We start from the raw sequence: 18,528 nt of genomic DNA on the forward strand, positions 1-18,528 counted from the left end.
AAAGGTGAAGCTTGGGGAGGGAAGATTTAGACAGTAGCTTAGGAAGACCTTGTTGCCAGTGAGGGTGGGGAGACTCTGGAACAGGCTGCCCAGAGAGACTGTGGATGCCTCCTCCCTGGAGATGTTCAAGGCCAGGATGGATGAGGCCTTGAGAAACCTGGGCTGGAGGGAGGTGTCCCTGCTCATGGAACTGGATGACCTTGAAGGTCCCTTCTAAGCCAACCCATTCTATGAATCCATGAAAGTTAACTGGTGCTGGCTGGAGATCATGGCCTGCTCTGGTGGGGAGGAAAAGGCTTTTCCTTGTTAGAGCTAAGATTTTTCTGCTTTTCAGGATGGCTGCTCCCTCAACCCAGCTCTCTCACTTCCTCATGCCTACAAAGTTGTGTGTTTGTTTTTTTCCTGGTATAATTTTGAACCTCGATGAGTAAAAGGGCTGACATTCACCAAATGCAAGGTCTAAGTGCTACCAGATTGCTTTTGCAGAGCAAAGCTTTCTGTGTCCTTAATAAAATCTGACTGGGAGGTAATTTGTTCTCATTAAAGCGGGTGAGGAGCCTGTAGCAGCATTTTCCAGCAATGTCACGTTTCTCTGCTGTCAGTAAAGCCTGGAGGTGATTTCTTACTCTCACTGAGAGCTTACAGGAAGACTCTGCAACCAAATCACAAGGAGTTATGTTTTCATTGAACTTGTGGATTATATAATCAAAACAGATGATAATTGCCAACACCAAGAGCTCGGCGCTGATTACTTTCACAAATGAGGTCTGAAGGAAGTGTGAGCCCTAACACATGAGGATCTATCTTACTTGACTGAATAATAAGTGCTTCATTAGGATCAAATTGTCAAGCAACACTGCATTTAGTGTCACTCAGTCTCTAATGGCCATTCCAGAGCTTGACACATTCACAGTAGACCTGCCAATCTCAACACTTGGCTCTTCACAGCGAGCTAAGGGCCTTTGATAGGAGCAACCCAGCTCTGATTCCTCAGCATCTCTGTTGAGCTGCATCCTGACCAGCTGCAGGTAGAGGCACAAATGGCTCCTTCACCAGCTGGCAGAAAGCTTCCACCTGACCTTCCACCAAATTCCTGCCTGCATTTTGTCCTTTGCTGCAAGCACAAAAATCAGGAGTTTAAAAGGCCAAGTGTAACACCCAAAAAACAGCCTCCTACACCTGAGGAAAATCAGCACTGCTGTGTTTACAAACAGGGCTTTCTGCAGGTGGATTTACCCTGCTTGCATTTCCACAAAATGCTAATCCTGGAGGTTTTTTAACTCCTTACCCCAGCCACTCAGTTGGCAAGCAAGGAAACAAACTGATATTTTCCAGCATATTCTTACCGAACCAGTCAGTGATTTTTCAAGACCAACCCCAAAGCAAAAAAAAAAAAAAAAAAAAAAAAATCATTTCTGGCTCACAAAAAAAAACCAGAAAAAAGGCAGCAATACAGTCTTCAGAGTCAAGAACCTTCACCCACACCTGACTTGATTCTTAGCACTGAGATGCATTAAGAGTGAGGCCAGCAAGACAGGGGAGCTTCTCCTTCCCCTCCACTCAGCCCTAGTGAGACCGTATCTGGAGTGCTGTGACCAGTTCTGGGCTCCCCAGTTTAAGAGAGACAGGGAACTATTGGAGAGAGTCCAGGGGAGGCTACAAAGATGCTGAGGGGCCTGGAGCAGCTCTGTGAGGAGCAAAGGCTGAGAGCCCTGGGGCTGAGAGCCTGCAGAAGAGCAGCCCCAGAGGGCAGCTGAGCAATGCTCAGGAAGAGCTAAAGGAGCTGTGGGGGGCAAGAGGCTGGGGCCAGACTCTGCTCAGTGGTGCCCAGGGACAGGACAAGGGGTGATGGGCACACACTGGAACCCAGGAGGCTCCATCTGATTACATACTGAGAATCTTGTCAGAGCCCTGGAGCAGGATGCCCAGAGAGGTTGCGGAGACTTCTTGCATGGAGAGCTTCCAACTCCCCCTGGCCATCATGATCCTGGCAAGCTGCTGTGGGCTCCCTGCTTTAGGAGTGGGGTTGGACTGGATGATCTCCAAAGGTCACTTCTGACCCTCACCCTGCTGGCATTCTGGGACTTGTATCAAACATCAAAAGGTCTAGAGGAAGGCCTGGAGATACTTTCTACAGACAGCTCCCTAATCACAAGCAGCTTGACAGATGAGCACTGGCACCTTAATCTCCACCTAGCAATGGGAAGAATTCAGCTGGAGATGCTATTAAGGCTTCAATAACTGAACAAGAGAAATCACACTCAGGTGTTGACATAGTAAGCACTATACCTCATCTTGAGAGATGAAACCCAGTTCTGCACCAAGAAGGACAGAGTATTCCATCTCCAGCAGCAAGCTGGGAACAGAGGAAGCATCACCCACTGCTCAGTGAAGACAACTGGCAGGGTCTGGCTTTCCTAGCAGCACATTTTCATGGCTGACTGTGCTGGCAGCCTCACCATTTTTCTTCTGACTGCTCTCAGAAGTTCTTACAGCATTACTTCAACTGAGGAGATACCAACACTGCAGTCAGGACCATGGGGACAGGCTGAGACAGTTGGGGCTGTTCAGTCTGGAGAAGAGAAGGCTTCCAGGGCACCTGAGAAGCCTTCTAATACCTGAAGGCGGCCTAGGAAAATGACAGGAAAGGGCTTTTGTCAGGGGCTTGTAGCGAGAGGAAAAGAGGGAAAGGACTGAAGCTTGAGAATGGGAGATTGAGACTGGAGATGAGGAAGAAATTCTGGAGAAAGAGAAGCAGGGGGGTTGGAACTGGGTGAGCTTTCAGGTCCCTTCCAACCCAAACCATTCTTGTTCAAACCTCCACCAAGTATAAGCCAGGTATGGTTTCCTCAAGCTTACTAGAGATGACAGCTGGGTTTACAAAGGAGAAAAATGGAAACCATGAAGCCTAAAGATACTAATTGACTCTGAATTGGAAGATGTAAGAACATGGATCACACCTTCCCATGCCTGTGTGCTGTATGAGGAATCACAAGTTACACATCGCAGAAGCCAAGCCAGGAGAGCCAGGAGGAGCTGCTTGACAGCTCAGCTGCACAAGTGTCAGCACAGTCAGGGTGAAAAATGGTTTTCTGAATCAACCTGCACTCTGTGTGTGTGCTCCTGCACAGCCACAACAGCCCAAAGCACAGGCTCAGGATATTAAGTGAGTTGCATTTGGCTTTGACTAATTGAGGGACTTTAAAACTGCAAGGCACTGTCAGCTGAGGTTACAACTCAGGAGTTACTCTGGTAACAAAAACAAACCCCCCACCAAACTGGCAAGCAGAGAATAGTGGTACGAATGGGAAAGGACTTCTAAAGACTAAGTCTAACCCTCCTGCTAAAGCAGGGTCACCTAGGGCAGGCCACAAAGAAACTCATCCAGATGGGTCTTGAAAGCCTCCAAAGAAGATTCCACATCCTCTCTGGGCAGCCTGTTCCAGGCCTCCAGCATCCGCAGAGGTGGTTTAGATGCTCCTTATCTAAATCTTCTTCCTATGTATACAATATCTCAAGCCTCAACAGTAAAGGAACACCTCAGAAAGCTGATCAGCCATTACAGTTCCCACACTGCCAAGAAACTAACTCCAGGTTAGCACAGTTTGGTAAGGTCCTACCCCTCAGGCCAGGCCAGGGAGCCTCAGCATCACAAATGCACTCTCCAGTCAAGGCTTCTTCTGCACTGCTGGCAATGTTTTACACACCAGACCTGAATCTCCCTGAATCTCTCAAGTTCCTCAACACTTCAGACAACCAGTGAAAAGCTTAAGATGTCTACTACCCAGTACCTTAGAGGCTGCTTCCCTTACAGCTTCTTCCCTACAATCCTCATGACTTGTTCCATCTCTATATGAGCAAGACTGTCTGCAGAGCACTCAGGCTGTGCTCACAAAAAGCACACCACCAGCTCTGAAGTTTATTTGAAGGTCCTCTGGAAGTACTTGGTATTGATGACACTCACCAGCATCTCAATCTTCCCAGCTTCCAAAACAGACTCTGAGAGCTTTCAGAAAGGAACAAAGCGAAGCAAATTGAATGCAGAGAACAAGCCAACAGTGGAGCTATCCACAAATATTAAGCAAGCCACAAATGTTCATAACTTTGCTCTATTAGAAGATCTGCACCAATGTCACCCCACCCCCAGGATTCATCAAGGCATTTCACTCCCTTGGGCTCTTGTGACTAAGTATAATATTGCATTAAATATCCTGTTCATACTGGCTTATGTACCAGGGAACACACTAATTTTAGCCAACTGATTAGCTGTTTTTTTCTAACCCAATGTTATTGTAGCTAAGGTCAGATTTTGCACTGAAACTATGGCAACAAAGCCACAGTACGCTTTTGTCTACAAGGTTGGGGCTAGGTTTATTAACAGGACTGTTCTATTTAACAGCTAAGCACTGCCTTTTTGGCAAGCCCTTCCTCCAGCCTACCTGAAATACCCTGAACTTTCCACAAGGGAAAACAGCTCAGACTTGTGAGAGCTGTTGAAGGCAGAACATTCAAACCAATGCTTTGCTGCATTTTCTAGGACATGGTTGCTACATCTCCCCTGTTGTCCTGCACAGAAATGTCTCATCAGTACCCAACTACTACCCACACATCTCAAAAGAGCAAACCTTGAAAGGCACAGACCATAAAACTTCACACTAGGAGGTCATTAAATCCCTTCTCAATCTTTTGCAGGACCTTCACCAACAGATTGTGTTTTTCATACTATGTTTCAGTTCTGCATATTAATGGCCACTCTCTGTTTCAAAGGGGCTTTGCTCTGCCTTCATCTAGATGCAAAACATCCAAGATGAAAGCACAACCAGGAGCTGGCAGACAGCTGTCTGGCCACAGGACTGTCAGCATGCAAACTCAACCCAGATCTTCCCAGCCTGTGCCTTGAATTCCAAAGAGACCCAGCTCCTCTTCTTGTTGAGTACTGACATTTTTACCACCAACTTAAGTGGATCCTCCTGTAATCTGTGCCATGCAGACCTGGATGGTTGGGGTTGCAAAGGACATTCAAGATCATCCAGTCCCAATGCCCCTGCCATGCATGGGCAGGGACACCTGCCACTAGCCTGGGTTGCTCATCCAACCCAGCCTTCAACATCTCCAAGGAGGGGGCAGCCACAACCTCCCTGGGCAACCTGTTCCAGTGTCTCCCCACCCTCACTGTAAACACCTGCAAGATTACCACATTGCTTAGAGTCTCCAACAGCCTGACCTGGAACACTTCCATCAATCCCCACTGTATCTAACACCTTTCAGAAGTGTCTGGAGATGAGGTGTTCATGGTGTCCCTCTCAAGTCACCAAGGGCCTGCAGAGCAGGCAGTCCATGTTGTCTGCTGCCTGACCTGCAGAGGATGGAGGCTTGGGTGTGCTGATGTTAAGCATTGCATCAACAATTGATTAGTACCTGAAGAGGGCCTACAAGAAGGATGGAGAGAGACTGTTTACAAAGGCCTGCAGTGACAGGACCAGGGGCAATGCCTTCAAACTAAAGCAGATCAGATTTAGACTGGACGTTAGGAACAAGTTCTGCACCATCAGGGGAGCGGAACACTGCAACAGGTTGCCCAGGGAGGTGGTTGAGGCCCCATCTCTGAAGATATTCAAGGTGAGGCTCAACAGGACTCTGGGCATCCTGATCTAGAGGAGGATGTCCCTGCTGAGTGCAGGTGGGTTGGACTGGATGACCTTTGGAGGACCCTTCCAACCCAAACCATTCTGTGACTCCCTCTCCCAGGGGGTTTGCCAAGCTTGAGCAGATCTAAAGCATATTTGCCTACATGCCAACAACTTCTGACTCTTCATTTTCCTTTCTGAAATACCTAAATGCCACAGTGACAATTGGCTGGAACATCTGCTTGTACGTAGGCTGCAGTGGGCTCAAGATCCACATTTCAGAGGCAGCACTCAGGATTTCTTCACCCTATAAAGGGCAGCAAATTCAAATGTGTATGAGCAGTTGGTAGTTTTCTAGTACAGTTCTATAAATACCTAGAATCCTACTAAAGGATTCCTCATCAAAGCAACAAAAAAAAAAAAGTGGTGGGGATATTATAACTAGATCGTAATTCAGCAAGTTTGAAGGATTCTTCCCACACTAAATGGCCAATGCTTCCATTTCAAATAAAGAAATAAGAGGCACAGCAGCAGAAGGTATTTTCAGCATTGTTCTCTTCCATTGTCTCAACCCTAAAGTTGCTTTTGGTTTCACCAGGATCTTAGTATCCCCTTGAAAGGGGATAAGAAACTTTTTTTTTCTTTAAATGGCATTTGGCTCTTAAATTGAGGAAAAACAAGTTCAAGAGGGACTTCTGGCCCACTTCTTCATTTTGGCATTCAGCAAGTACATTTTAGTCTGCCCTGGACACCTCAGAATTGAAAAAGGCAACTTTTCTATTGCAACTCATGTTTTTCTCCTCAAGTTCACCATGCTAAGCTCTGAACTCAGCACTCAAACACCCTCAAACAGTTCTACCACCTGCATGAAAAGCAAATCCTGCTATCTTGTCTGCTAGTCTATGGATACCAGAATGAAAAAAAGGGCCACACTCAGACATTGGTTTAAATATTCCCTCAAGGAGTCTAGGTGATTTAATAATTAATACAGCCAAAGATTTCACCAGCATTAGAAACTCCATGTTCAAAGAGAAAAGGGAGCCTAAACTTGGCCATGCAGCCCAGGTCTACCACCCTTCTTCTCACCACCATTCCAGGAACATGCCTTCAAATCCTCTGCAAAACACCCACTTGATCTCATCTAATGCATGCAGAAAGAGTCCTACCATTCAGACTCCTTCATTTCAGAGTTTAAGCAGCAGTCTAAGCTGCTAAGTCTAAGACCCTCTTGCACCATCATGGATTTGGAGAAGCATGCATGGAGAGCATATGGAAAGCCACAGGATTTGAGGTTAAGCTTAGCAAAGCTGAACACAGGAAACTTCAAGGCTTATATTGCAAGATAGCAGCACTCATTTACCTTATCACCTGGATTTTACCTGCTACCCTTCTACATATCATAGATTCAAAGAATGGGTTGGAAGGGACCTTCAAGATCATCCAGTTCCAACCTCCTGCCATGGGCAGGGACCCCTCCCACCAGCCCAGCTTGCTCAAGGCCTCATCCAGCCTTGAACACCTCCAGGGAGGGGGCAGCCACAGCCTCCCTGGGCAACCTATGCCAGTGTCTCCTCACACCCTCACTGGAAAGAACTTCTTCCTCATCTCCAGTCTCACTCTCCCCTCCTCAAGCTCAAAGCCATTGTTCATCATCCTGTCACTCCCAGCCCTTGTCCAAAAGTCCCTCCCCAGCTCTCCTGTAGCCCCTTCAGGTACTGGAAGGCTGCTCTGAGGTCTCCCCTGAAGCCTTCTCTTTTCCAGGCTGAACAGCCTCAATTCTCCCAGCCTGTCCCCACAGGGGAGGTTCTCCAGCCCTCTGATCTCCGTGGCCTCCTCTGGACTCCCTTCAACAGCTCCATCTCCTCCTTGTGCTGGGGGCACCAGAACTGGATGCAGTGCTCCCAGTGGGGCCTCACAAGATTAGAGGGAGAGGATCACCTCACGTCCTCCTGGTCACTACATGGTACTAATATTGTTCCAGAACTAGCTGGCAAGGGAATCTGAGTATTTTAGTTTCTTTCTTATTCTCAAGCGTTTGGCAAAACTCTGCCTGTGACCCTTCATCTGGAAATTCCCTTCAGCTCCATTGTTATGCCAAACTATGCACAAGGCTGCATTGGCTAAGTAGATAACCCTGTATGTATGCACCATAACTCCACAGCCTCTCCCAGGGCTGCAGGAATGAAATGGTTTCCTTCATGTCAAACAAAACAGGAGTCTGCAGGCCTCAGTTCATCCGTGGCAGAGCTATGACCAACAGAAGAGAACGTTTCTATCTTCTGGACAAGCTGTATTGACTTGGATCAATGCTGAGCACAGCATGAATTTAAGAGAAAGCCATCAAAAGAAGTGAGCTGTGTGGATTGATTTATTTTTTACACCACAAGTTCTCTGTAGCACCCAGCTCATGTCTTATGTCAAAGCCTTTGAAGTACACCTCCATCTGAGACCCTCAGAGCCAAGCCCCTGCCACCACCTCCAAACAGGTCTGACCAGAGGCTCTGTGAAGGCAGCACCCAGAGCACAGAGCAAGGATTAGGATCAAAAGAACAAACAGAATTCAAACTACTCATCGTCTGCTTCACCATGAGGGTATTTTAAGTCTAAGATATGGGTTCATTCCTTGAACATCTTGCCAAAAAAAGAGTGTTGCCCAGCAACTACTAAAACAATGTTCTGCAAGGAGGTAGCTGCTGGACAAATTAACCCAGTAAGTCCCTTTTTTTCCCCCCTTCTGCTTCGTGCAGCTGTTGCAAAGGCTCTGGATCCCTGGCAGGCAGAGCTGCATCCCCAATCAGGAGCTGTAAGGCATTTCCTCAGAAGGCTGTCAGACAGCCTGCTTTGGTGTAGCAGCAGTGTCCCACATGAAGCAAACACAGCTGGCTGGGTGCAGCACTACGTTCTCATGCAAACCTGACCCAGAACCTCTGCAGCAGCACAAACTCACTAACAGAGCTCGGAAGCAGCAGCTACAGCACAAAATTATCAGCCTTGGGCTCTAGCTGCAGCTTTGCCAGGATGGTGCAGTCTGAGTTTAATTTGCCAAGCAGCTATCTGTCTGTGTGTGTTTAAGCAGGAATGATTTTTACTGAAGCACTTGGTGCCCCCAGCCTGGCTGGAGGGTCAGCTGCAGTTCAGCCTTTCCACAGAGCCATGCATATTAAAGGAATGTTCATTTACAGTCACTATGCAGATGCAGAGTCATCCTCAAAGATGGCAATTAGAGCAGTGATTCCAGCTTTGGAAAATACAGAAAAGGGCTGCCTTTTTTTTTTTTTTTCCCTCCTTCCTCTCTCACAGCAGTGCAGATAACCAAGGAGCTGTCACACACAGAGCTTTCTTTTTTTGGACACTCAGCACAAGAAGGATTTTTTCCAGGAATCTCATCTGTACACAGGATATTCAGACCAGTTCACTAAAACATTCTCAACAATTCTCATGTCCTCATGTACAAACCCTAATGACTGTACTCTGAAATCTTAATGTTCTACAAGGTAGTTTTAGAGGACTTCTGAATTAGTTGGAGCTGAAAACATGAAGGGCCAGAGAAACACTGTACATCACCCAAATCATCATGTTTAAAGCAGATTCAGAAAGACAGAACTAAAAAAAAAAAAAATAGAATACATATATACAAAATCCACTGAAACCTCTCACACCATCATCATCATCAACCTCAAACCACTCACTTCAGGTACTATCTACTTTGGATTGGGATGGGGAAAATAAGAATCATAGAATGGCTCAGGTTGGAAGGCACCTCAGAGATCATCTTCTCCAACCTCCCCACCATGCCCAGGGACACCTCTCAGCTAGACTCAGCTGCTCAAGGTCTCATCCAGCCTGGCCTTCAACATCCCCAGGCAGGAGGCATCCACAGCCTCTCTGGGCAGCCTGTGCCAGAGTCTCAGAACCTCCTACTGAAGAACTCCTTCCTCAGCTCCAGTCTAACCCTGCTCTGCCTCAGCTTCAAACCATTCCCCCTTGGCCTGTCTCTAGACACCCTCATGGAAAGTCCTTCTGCAACCTTCCTGGAGGATCCCTTCAGTTATTGGCAGGCAGCTCTAAGGTCCCCATGGAGTCATCTCTTCTCCAGGTGGAACACCCCCAGCTCCCTGAGCCTGTGCTCATGGCAGAGGCACTCCAGCCCTTGCATCATCTTTGTGACCCTCCCCTGGACTTGCCCATCAGCTTTACACCTTCCAATGAGTCTGTATTCTAAAGACTTACAGGCACAAAGGCATTTAATATTTCCAATAACTCCTGGAAGCTCATAGTAACTTGAAAGTGCTGGACTAGTATCTTCCTTCAGAGCTCTTTCCAACTCCAGCAGTTCAGTTTTTTTCCACCTCATACACCCTCCGAATTTACTTTTAGTTTAACATCTGATTTGTACTCTGACACTGCACTCCAAACCTTACCTGAACACTATCCCATCTTACTCTCAGCTTCCTCTTGTTGCACTTCATCCTTTCCAGGACTCCACCACCACTAAATTAATCTCCCAGCCTATTTTTTTCCACAACTTTTGTCAACAGAGCAAGGTGTCCTCAGGATACCTCTGGATCTTCTCCCCCAAGCAGACTGAAAGGTTCTATGACTCCCATCTCCACCTCCACTTGTGCTGCTGCAAACCATGCTGCTCAGCCCAGTTCATCCAAACATACATCGAGCTTCCCCCACTGCATTTTTTCCTCAGAACAACTCACAGCCAACAATTTTATAAGGAGTGACTTCCTAGCACACAAACCCCACCTCTGTTTCAGCTCTGAAATGCCTGCTTTTAGAAACTCCTTCCTCAGCAGGGACTATTTTCACACCACAAGCAGGTTATCAGCATTTAGTGACAGCACACACTCATGGCTGAGTATTGCTGTCAGCTGCCTTTTGCAGGCAAAAGGCTCTCTCCAGAAAGAAAGATGCTGTGTACACACCATCACTGTGCATAGCAGCTCTCTCTACTTCATGGGTCTAAAGCAGAGGAAAGAAAAATCACCACCCTCTAGGGCCAGGGCCTTCCTGCTGCCTGGAGATGCAACTGATGAAGTGTAGCCTAGGCAACAAGACTTTATAAAACCTGAAACACCCATGGTTAAGAAAGAATAAAGAAAGCAGGATGGATTAATTCCACCACTGGATAGAAGCACTTTAGCTTCACACTGAATTTTCTTGGAGTCATGTATGCATAGCTAAGCAGCAAATCTTGCTTCTAGATAGCTCTCAGCACTTTAATTAAGCATGAAAATTAGATTGACAACTGTTTTACATCTGCCTACAGAAGACAGATCTGCACAGAGCAGCTTCCAATTACATAGATTACAAAGATAGTGGCCAGAGTGAGATCCTCAAGACTGGCCTCAAAGTCTCAGTTCAGTGTTCCTCCCAGAACACGATTTCAGATATGACTGAGGTGTGTCTGGACACCTTCAGGAACAGCTCATTTCAACGAGGATTCAGACATAAGTATAAAACAGGTTACAGCACAGAGGTGGTTCTGCAGTCCTGGGTAAAGCTGTAGTGTTAGTCCCTTACCTGGGATTAATTCTGTTCCTGCTCTAGTGAGATTTGCAGGCATTACTCCTCAGTCCCCAGCACCAGTGGTTTGCACCTGTCTGCATTCAAACCAAGACCATGCTGCTCCTCAGGCTTCTAACTGCAGTGATCCTCTCAGCTGTCATGACCAGTAGGGACCACATGACATCACTGAGAACATACATGGGCACCACATACAAGCTGACTGGTTACTAGAACATCAACTGCCATCCCAGGCTGCTGCTGCACCAAAGCTACCTTGTGCTCTTGGTCTGCTGTGCCCATGACACTGCCCAGGGCAACAGAGGCTAAAAATCAAGGATGGTAAATGTAAACTGGGACTACTGAATTGCATCACCAGATTCATAGAATGGTTTGAGTTGGAAGGGATCTTAAAGATCATCCAGTTCCAAGCCCCTGCCATGGACAGGGACACCTTCCCTTAGTCCAGCTTGCTCAAGGCCTCATCCAATGTTGCCTTGAACACCTCCTTAGAGAGGACATCCACAGCCTCCCTGGGCAACCTGTTCAGTGTCTCCCCACCCTCACTCTCAAGAATTTCTTCCTCATCCCCAGTCTCAGTCTCCCCTCATCCTAGCACTACAAGCCCCTGTTGAAAAGTCCCCTCCCCATGGCTGCTTTATATCCCAAATGTAAATGTGGTTGTTTGGATAAATGCACCTCAGGGAAGACCTTGTGTTCCACTCACAGGGGAGGTATTTTTGCAAGGTGTCATAAAAACACCATGGGAGACTGAAGAGACCTGGCTGGAGCTCCTGAGACTTGCCCAGCCAAGCCTCTGGGTGCCTTTGCTTTCTAATAAACCAAGAGGCATGTTCCATTTGTGTTGAAGATGGTGTGATAAACTCCATTATTACTTGTTCTGAACACACTCATTGTGGAAAGCATTTTATCTGAGGCTACACTTCCAAAGCCTGTGTATAAATAACAGAAATGCCTGCTAAAATTTTATGACTTGTTGCCATTTCCCATTAAGCATAAAAACGTCCCCACGAAAGCTTTAGTGGAAGAACTACAAAGGTTGGAAAAGGTTCACACCATTCTTTCTGCATGTATAAATTATAAGTAACATAAGAACATTTACAATGTCTAACCACAATGTTTTATGTCAGACAAATGTCTCCCTGTACTTGCAGTTCCTAAACTGTGCTAGCAAGAACTGCCTTTCTCTCATTCTTTTCTATCTCTCCCCTCCCTGCCTCCTTCTACACCCAGCAGTTGGAGTTAAATGTGGCTTTGATCTTTCATGTGATGTTAACGTCAAGAAATGCCTAGAGTCAGGGCTCTATTTCACCTAACACCATGGTTCTTTTTCTGGAGAGCTTAGCATGCAATGCTGGAACTTCCCCAGGTTGCCTCTTCAGGATTTGAATCCTCAGCCATTGAGTTTTCCAGTACAAAGGGAGAAAACCCAACAATAACCCACAGATTTCAGTAAGATTGTAGGAAGTGCTTCATTGCAGGAGACATCTTTGTGTCATGGCAAAAATTCAAACACCCCAAATAGCAGCAAACAACACTAGCAGTGCAGAAGGTGGTATCTCAAGGCCAGTCCCCTACAGTTCTGGCCAAACCTGAAGAGAATTATGGTAATTCTGAGCCCCTGATAAAGGCAAAGCAAACCCAAGGAAACAAGACTCAAACAACAGTTGCTGCTACATCTGAGAACAGCAATGAAAGGTAGATCAAATGTTCAGAGAGTGTTTGGCTGAGCTCTGCTTTGGGTAAAAGATGCAATCAAGAGGTGAAACGAGGAATTCAAGAAGATTCTTCCAAACAACATCCCAGTTAGTACTTCTCTTCCTGTTTTTTTTCTTAAATCAGACTGAGCCAAGCTGTGCAACGAAGTAGGCATCAATTTCTTATCACTAAAAGCACGAGTTTCCTGGCAGAATGAAAGCAAAGTCAAATGTAGTTAATACCAAATGAGGTCAAACAAGAATAAGCTTTTTCACAAGCGTTTGCTCCTTTTTACTTTCCTCTTCTCCAGGATTGGTACTGGGTAACTAAACGACACACGATAGCATGGAGAGAAAGAAATGAAACTTAGATGGATCTTCTAAGCTTGGGCAGATGTGAAAGCCAACCTCAGCTGCCATCCCCTTCTCCACCTCCTCACAAAGCACTCCTTTTCAGTCACTTCACACAGGCATCCACACTTGCTCCTTCCTCCTGAGGTGCTCTTCACAGAAGATGGCAACAGAAAAACATCATACAGAAAGCGTGAAGGTCGAAAAGAGTTCCAGATGACTGCATAAAACGGAAAGGCACCACATAGCCAGAAGGGTAATGAGCTGCCTAAGGAACTTACCTCTGAATTTTTTGGGTGGGTTGTTAAGATCACCTGCTTCTGGCTGTACAACACACCGATCATCCACAAGGCTGCAAAGGAATGAGAAGCCAAATGAGGTTCTGCTCCCATCCCTCTCACACCCTCCTTAGCAAAACCCAAGTCGTTCACTTGCAGCATTTCATCCGAGTGGCCACTGCAGCAGAAGACATTCCCCAAATGCCAACTTATGCCAAACCTTTCTAAGAAGCATGCAGCTAATTTTTTTCTACTGTTGCCCAGAGCTATGCTCCTGGATAGGTGGGACAATAAATAAGTCATTGCTCCTGTGTACTGCATCATCTTTATGTCCCCTCCTTGAGGTGCAGACAGAACAGCCCATATTCTAGTTAGGTGACATAACAGCCTTAGAACAGAAATTGCCTCTTGGACAGATCTGGGGAATGTAGCAAATGCATTTATAAACAGGGTAGAGAACAGGAAAATGTGATGGCTGTGCAAAAAGGACACTGATCCTATGAGCCCTGAAATATTAAGGGCAGAAACAGCTTGCACAATAAAAAGTGGCTCTAAAGGAAGGCAGAAAGATACCCTCCTGCTCACCAAACACAGAGTAAGTCAAAGGATTGAACTAACTCCTCCTATTCCACCAGGAAGGAGGAGAACAGGACAAGTGAACCCAAGAGATTCCAATCGGGAATGCCAAGGCAGAGCTTCTTGTGGATGCACAGGATAAAGAAAATAGTTAAGAAGAAACAACTAAAGCAAATCTGCCACCACTGCTCTATCCTTGGCATGGATCAAGATGGAATTGCACTTTTAACCACACATTTCTTTCCAAATTGTGCAAGTCTGTTGTTTCTGCTTTGATCCTAAATGGCTCAGTTTGGCCCCCAAAAACCCAATCTGTCAAAGAGGCTTTCTACACAAAAGTAGAAAGTAAAACTCCCAAGGTCTGAAAAGGTTTAAGAGGTCCATTCTCATGCAGAATCAAGTTGAGAAAGATCGAGACCTAGAATATGAGAGTTGTTCCTTGCAGAGGCTGGTTACATGCAGGGAGCATCTTGAGACAACAATTAGGGAAAATAAAGTGCAGGAAAAATTCAGGGATCAGAGAGACTAAGTGGACTCAACAGTTCTAGGCATCTGAAATTTGCATATGCAAACATTCAGAGTAAATTGCTTTTTCCCCATGGATTTTCTCCCTATTATTATATAGCCATATGTGGATGGTAGGGTTAATATTGGAGCTGACTGAAATGTCTGCTTCTAGTGAACAAAGGGCCAAAAATAAAACCCCCAACTCTCCAACCAAATGGGTTCCTCTGATCATCTCCCACAGAGATAACCTCAGTGCAATATATCCCTCTTGTTCTGAGATTCAATTCCAAGGAAAGAGGAACTTCCCAAACTACTAAGAAAAAAAACAAAGAAAAGAAATTTAGAGGGTGAATTCAAACTAAAAGCAGAGAAGAGGATATATCGGACACAGGTAATCATCATGATGACAGCACTGAGTTTGGGAAAACAGCAAGAGTAAAGTCTTGATTAAGCAACAGTCATGTCATAGGAATATTAAATAGCAACACTCTTCAAAAGGTTTAGAACACCATTAGAATGTAGAGTGGGATCTGTTTCTCAGCCATTAACCACATGAACAAGTCATTACACATTGTTATGACATAAGACTGTCAAAACTCCACATGGTATAGAGCACAATTACACCCCAAAAAAATAAAAAAAATCATCTTTCCTTTGCTGCTTTAATTTTCTCCAGGACAAAGACTAAATTAAATATGGGACAAAACTAATTGGATTATGGAGTCTTAAGCTGATAATGCATTTCATGTTTCACATAGCAATTGGGATTTCTGGCTTAAATTAGGCTCAGAAGATGTGTGGCCATTATATAATGCAGTTACCTTAAAACAGCACTAATCAGCTCAAAGAGATGCTTGTAACACTAAGGGATCTTTAGACCTGCCATGAGACCATCTTGTCAAGCCTAGGAAAACAGATAAGCTTATAGGGCCTGTAATGTCTAGAAGGACTACCCATGGTGAAAAACCTCTGCTCAGCAATGCCATCAACAGCCACAGCCACTGCAGGATAGTTCATCATGCACCGTATGGGGATCGACATCACATCACAACTTTCTACTGGGGCTGGAATCATTTACTGCCAAACTTGCTTCAATATTGGGAAGGGGAAAAAAACACAAACAAACAAAAAAAATAGACAAATGTATCATATTGCTCAGGTCATTGTGCCAGTAGATAGTATTTGGCCAGTTACACAGCTGGTTGAGTGCTGCAGAGTGCAGTTGGCATATTTGACCAGTACCTGGGAAATGTGTCAAATACTTTGCCAAATACTATTCGACCAACCCTACTTACTACATCCCTTGCTTTTAGCATACCTTCTTTCCCTTCTGGCAGCATCCCATATTTTCTTCTCTTTCCTATAATAGATCATGGTGCATCTTCAGTGTCTGCTTCCTTTTCTGCCCCCTTATTTTCCACAATCCTAATAGCTAGAGGACTAAACCTACAAGTTAGTTCGGAGTCACTCGGATGAGATTCCAGCCCATCGTTTCCTGATGAGACACTTACCAGGATGCTGTCTCTGTACCCTGCTTGGAAGCTCCATTTATCAGATGCATCTGGACAGTAGGCATCAAAAACTGTGCTGTCATTGTACCCCCCCGAGGCCCTTAGGGCTAGTGGAAATGAGAAAGAGCATGTTGTGTGCGTGCCCACTCACCACGCCGGCAAGCTTCCTGGTTGCTGCTCTGCTACTCATTCAGTACTGAAGTCCCACAGCAGTGTGTCATGCATGCCATTTCCCTCCCTCTAATTTCTCACTGCTTTGAAAGGAGGTGGCAGATGTGCTCTTGCAGCTTCTCATCCAACCCCCTGCAAGGTCTTCCAAGTCAGTACACAGCTCCTCTGCCAGCCTCTGATGATCCAAGAGATTTCTCCTCAGCAGCAGAATAAAACATCCCCTGTCACTCCTCAGAGCTGCAGTTCAACTCCATGGCTTTTCTCTGCCAACTCTTGCTTCTCCTAGGTGAAGGGCTGCTTTTGGGTTAAGGAAGTAGTATGCTCCTTGTACTGCTTAAGAGGCACTCCCCTGCAGAACACCCACACTGATGTGTCTGCAGAAGGAAGTGCAAAGGAGCTCTGCAGGGAAGCATGCCAGGGGCAGGAGCCAGCCAGGATGCTGGCTATTGGCAAAGCTGAAGGTTCAAAATAGGTTCTCCTTGGACTGAAGAAGGACACTTTGTATGAGAAACCTCAAATATTGTCAGACAAAGCTAGTCAGAGTGGTAAGCTGGTGGTAGCCCCATTTGGGAAGGGGGCCAATGAGAAGCCCAATTTGCCTTGGGCCTTCTTTTATATGTGTTTTATTTTACTTTTTAAACTATTGACATCACCTATGCTACATCTTTTTTTCCAGTCAGCAAACTGCACTGGGGTCTATTCACTCCTGACTGGGAAGGGCAGGGAGGGACAGGACGGGACACACAGATGGACACGGGACAAACAACAACATGAAGACCATCTGCTTGCTTTCATTCCCTCTACCCAACACCTTCACTTGACAATCTTCTTCCTCCCCACCAAGGACATCCAAACCACACCACAGCCATCGATGCAGTCTTCATCCTCCTGACATCTATCTGGCTGTACTGACTTGAAGTCACTTCAATTCAGGACCAAATGTGTACATAAATCCACCCTGCTTTACTCAGTCTTTCCTGGGAGCCAGGCTCAGGCTAGCTAGCTGAGTTCTGCTAGGCCTTCCCAAGGATGTTTTCAGTACAAAAGAACAGCTCCTCTTACCCCAAAGTGCTAATAAATCCATTTGTTGAGCCCTCTGCATAGAGAGAACAAATATCTCCAATATGAAGGAAGCTCGACATCTTGTCAGTCATCTCTGGCTTACTGCCCCTAGAAGAACAAAGCACAAGGTTAGCATTCAGCAGGCACAACTTCTCAGCACAAGCTACTGGAGGTTACAACAACAGGACCCTTTGCTTTTGTTTCTTCGTTTGTTTGAAGAACTGAAGGATTTCTTGTGCTGGAATGCCAGGTATCAAAGAAAACACAGCATGGCAAAATGCTTGCTTAGAAAAATAAACTGAAGGACAAAAACAAGCAGCTACTGGCATCCCCTTTGGTGTGGGACTGCTTTATGAGTAGCTGCATCCATCCCAGCAGATGCTCACAGCCATTTCAGTCCAGGCATAAAAATCACAGAATTGTTTCAGCTGGAAGAGACCTCTAAGATTATGTTCAGCTGTTAATCCAACACCACCATGGCCCCAAGTGCCAAAGCCACAGACTTCCTGAACACCTCCAGGGATGAGGACTCCACCATCTCCCTGGGCAGCCTGTTTCAATCCCTGACCACTCTTGCAGCAAAGACATTCTTCCTCATCTCCAGCCTAAACCTCCTCTGGCACAATTTCAGGCCGTTTCATCTCATCCTGTCACTTGCTACTTGGGACAAAAGACTCACAACCACCTGGCTCCAGCCTCCTCTCAGGGTGCTGTAGAGAGCAATGAGGTCTCCCCTCAGCCTCTTCCTCTCCAGACTGAACACCCCCAGGTCCCTCAGCTGCTCCTCACCAGCCCTGTTCTCCAGAGCCCTCAGCAGCTTTGTTGCCCTTCTCTGGACACAGTCTGGCACCTTAATATTTTAACTTCTGAGAGGGAAAGGGGGAAGGAAGGAGGGTGGCCTGCCTAAGACATTATTTGTACCACCTAAAATCACAACACATTTTTTGCCAGGCTCTTTGTCAAAACCCAAGGTATTTTCTAGGTCCTCTGGTGTGCTGGAGTGGAGCTGGTGGGAGCTGGAAGGTTAAAACATTGCCATGATTCATGTCAATATTTTTGGGACACATCAAAAAATATTGACACAGCCAACACCGAGGCAGCCACCTGCTTACAGCTGCACTGCCAAAGACAGCATTAGGTGAAGACCACCAACTACACCTGACTGAAACAGTACTTTGCACATAACATAATCATTAAGATCTTTCACAGTCAT

At 46.0% G+C, this 18,528-nt stretch overlaps 1 protein-coding gene across 1 annotated transcript in view; it reads right to left on the reverse strand.

Moving 5' to 3' along the window:
* The window catches only part of ITPR1 (inositol 1,4,5-trisphosphate receptor type 1), a 183,029-nt gene extending 165,622 nt beyond the window's left edge, over nt 1-17,407 (reverse strand). The window contains exons 1-2 of the mRNA XM_054387579.1: nt 17,316-17,407; nt 13,492-13,562 (exon numbers count right to left, since the gene is read on the reverse strand). Of these exons, the coding sequence (XP_054243554.1) occupies nt 13,492-13,562; nt 17,316-17,407 (163 nt within the window). The remainder of the gene's footprint in view (nt 1-13,491; nt 13,563-17,315) is intronic.
* Between the last annotated feature and the right edge of the window lie 1,121 nt (nt 17,408-18,528).

The sequence above is a fragment of the Indicator indicator genome, chromosome 15, assembly GCF_027791375.1.
Source record: "Indicator indicator isolate 239-I01 chromosome 15, UM_Iind_1.1, whole genome shotgun sequence".
Taxonomy (NCBI): domain Eukaryota; kingdom Metazoa; phylum Chordata; class Aves; order Piciformes; family Indicatoridae; genus Indicator; species Indicator indicator.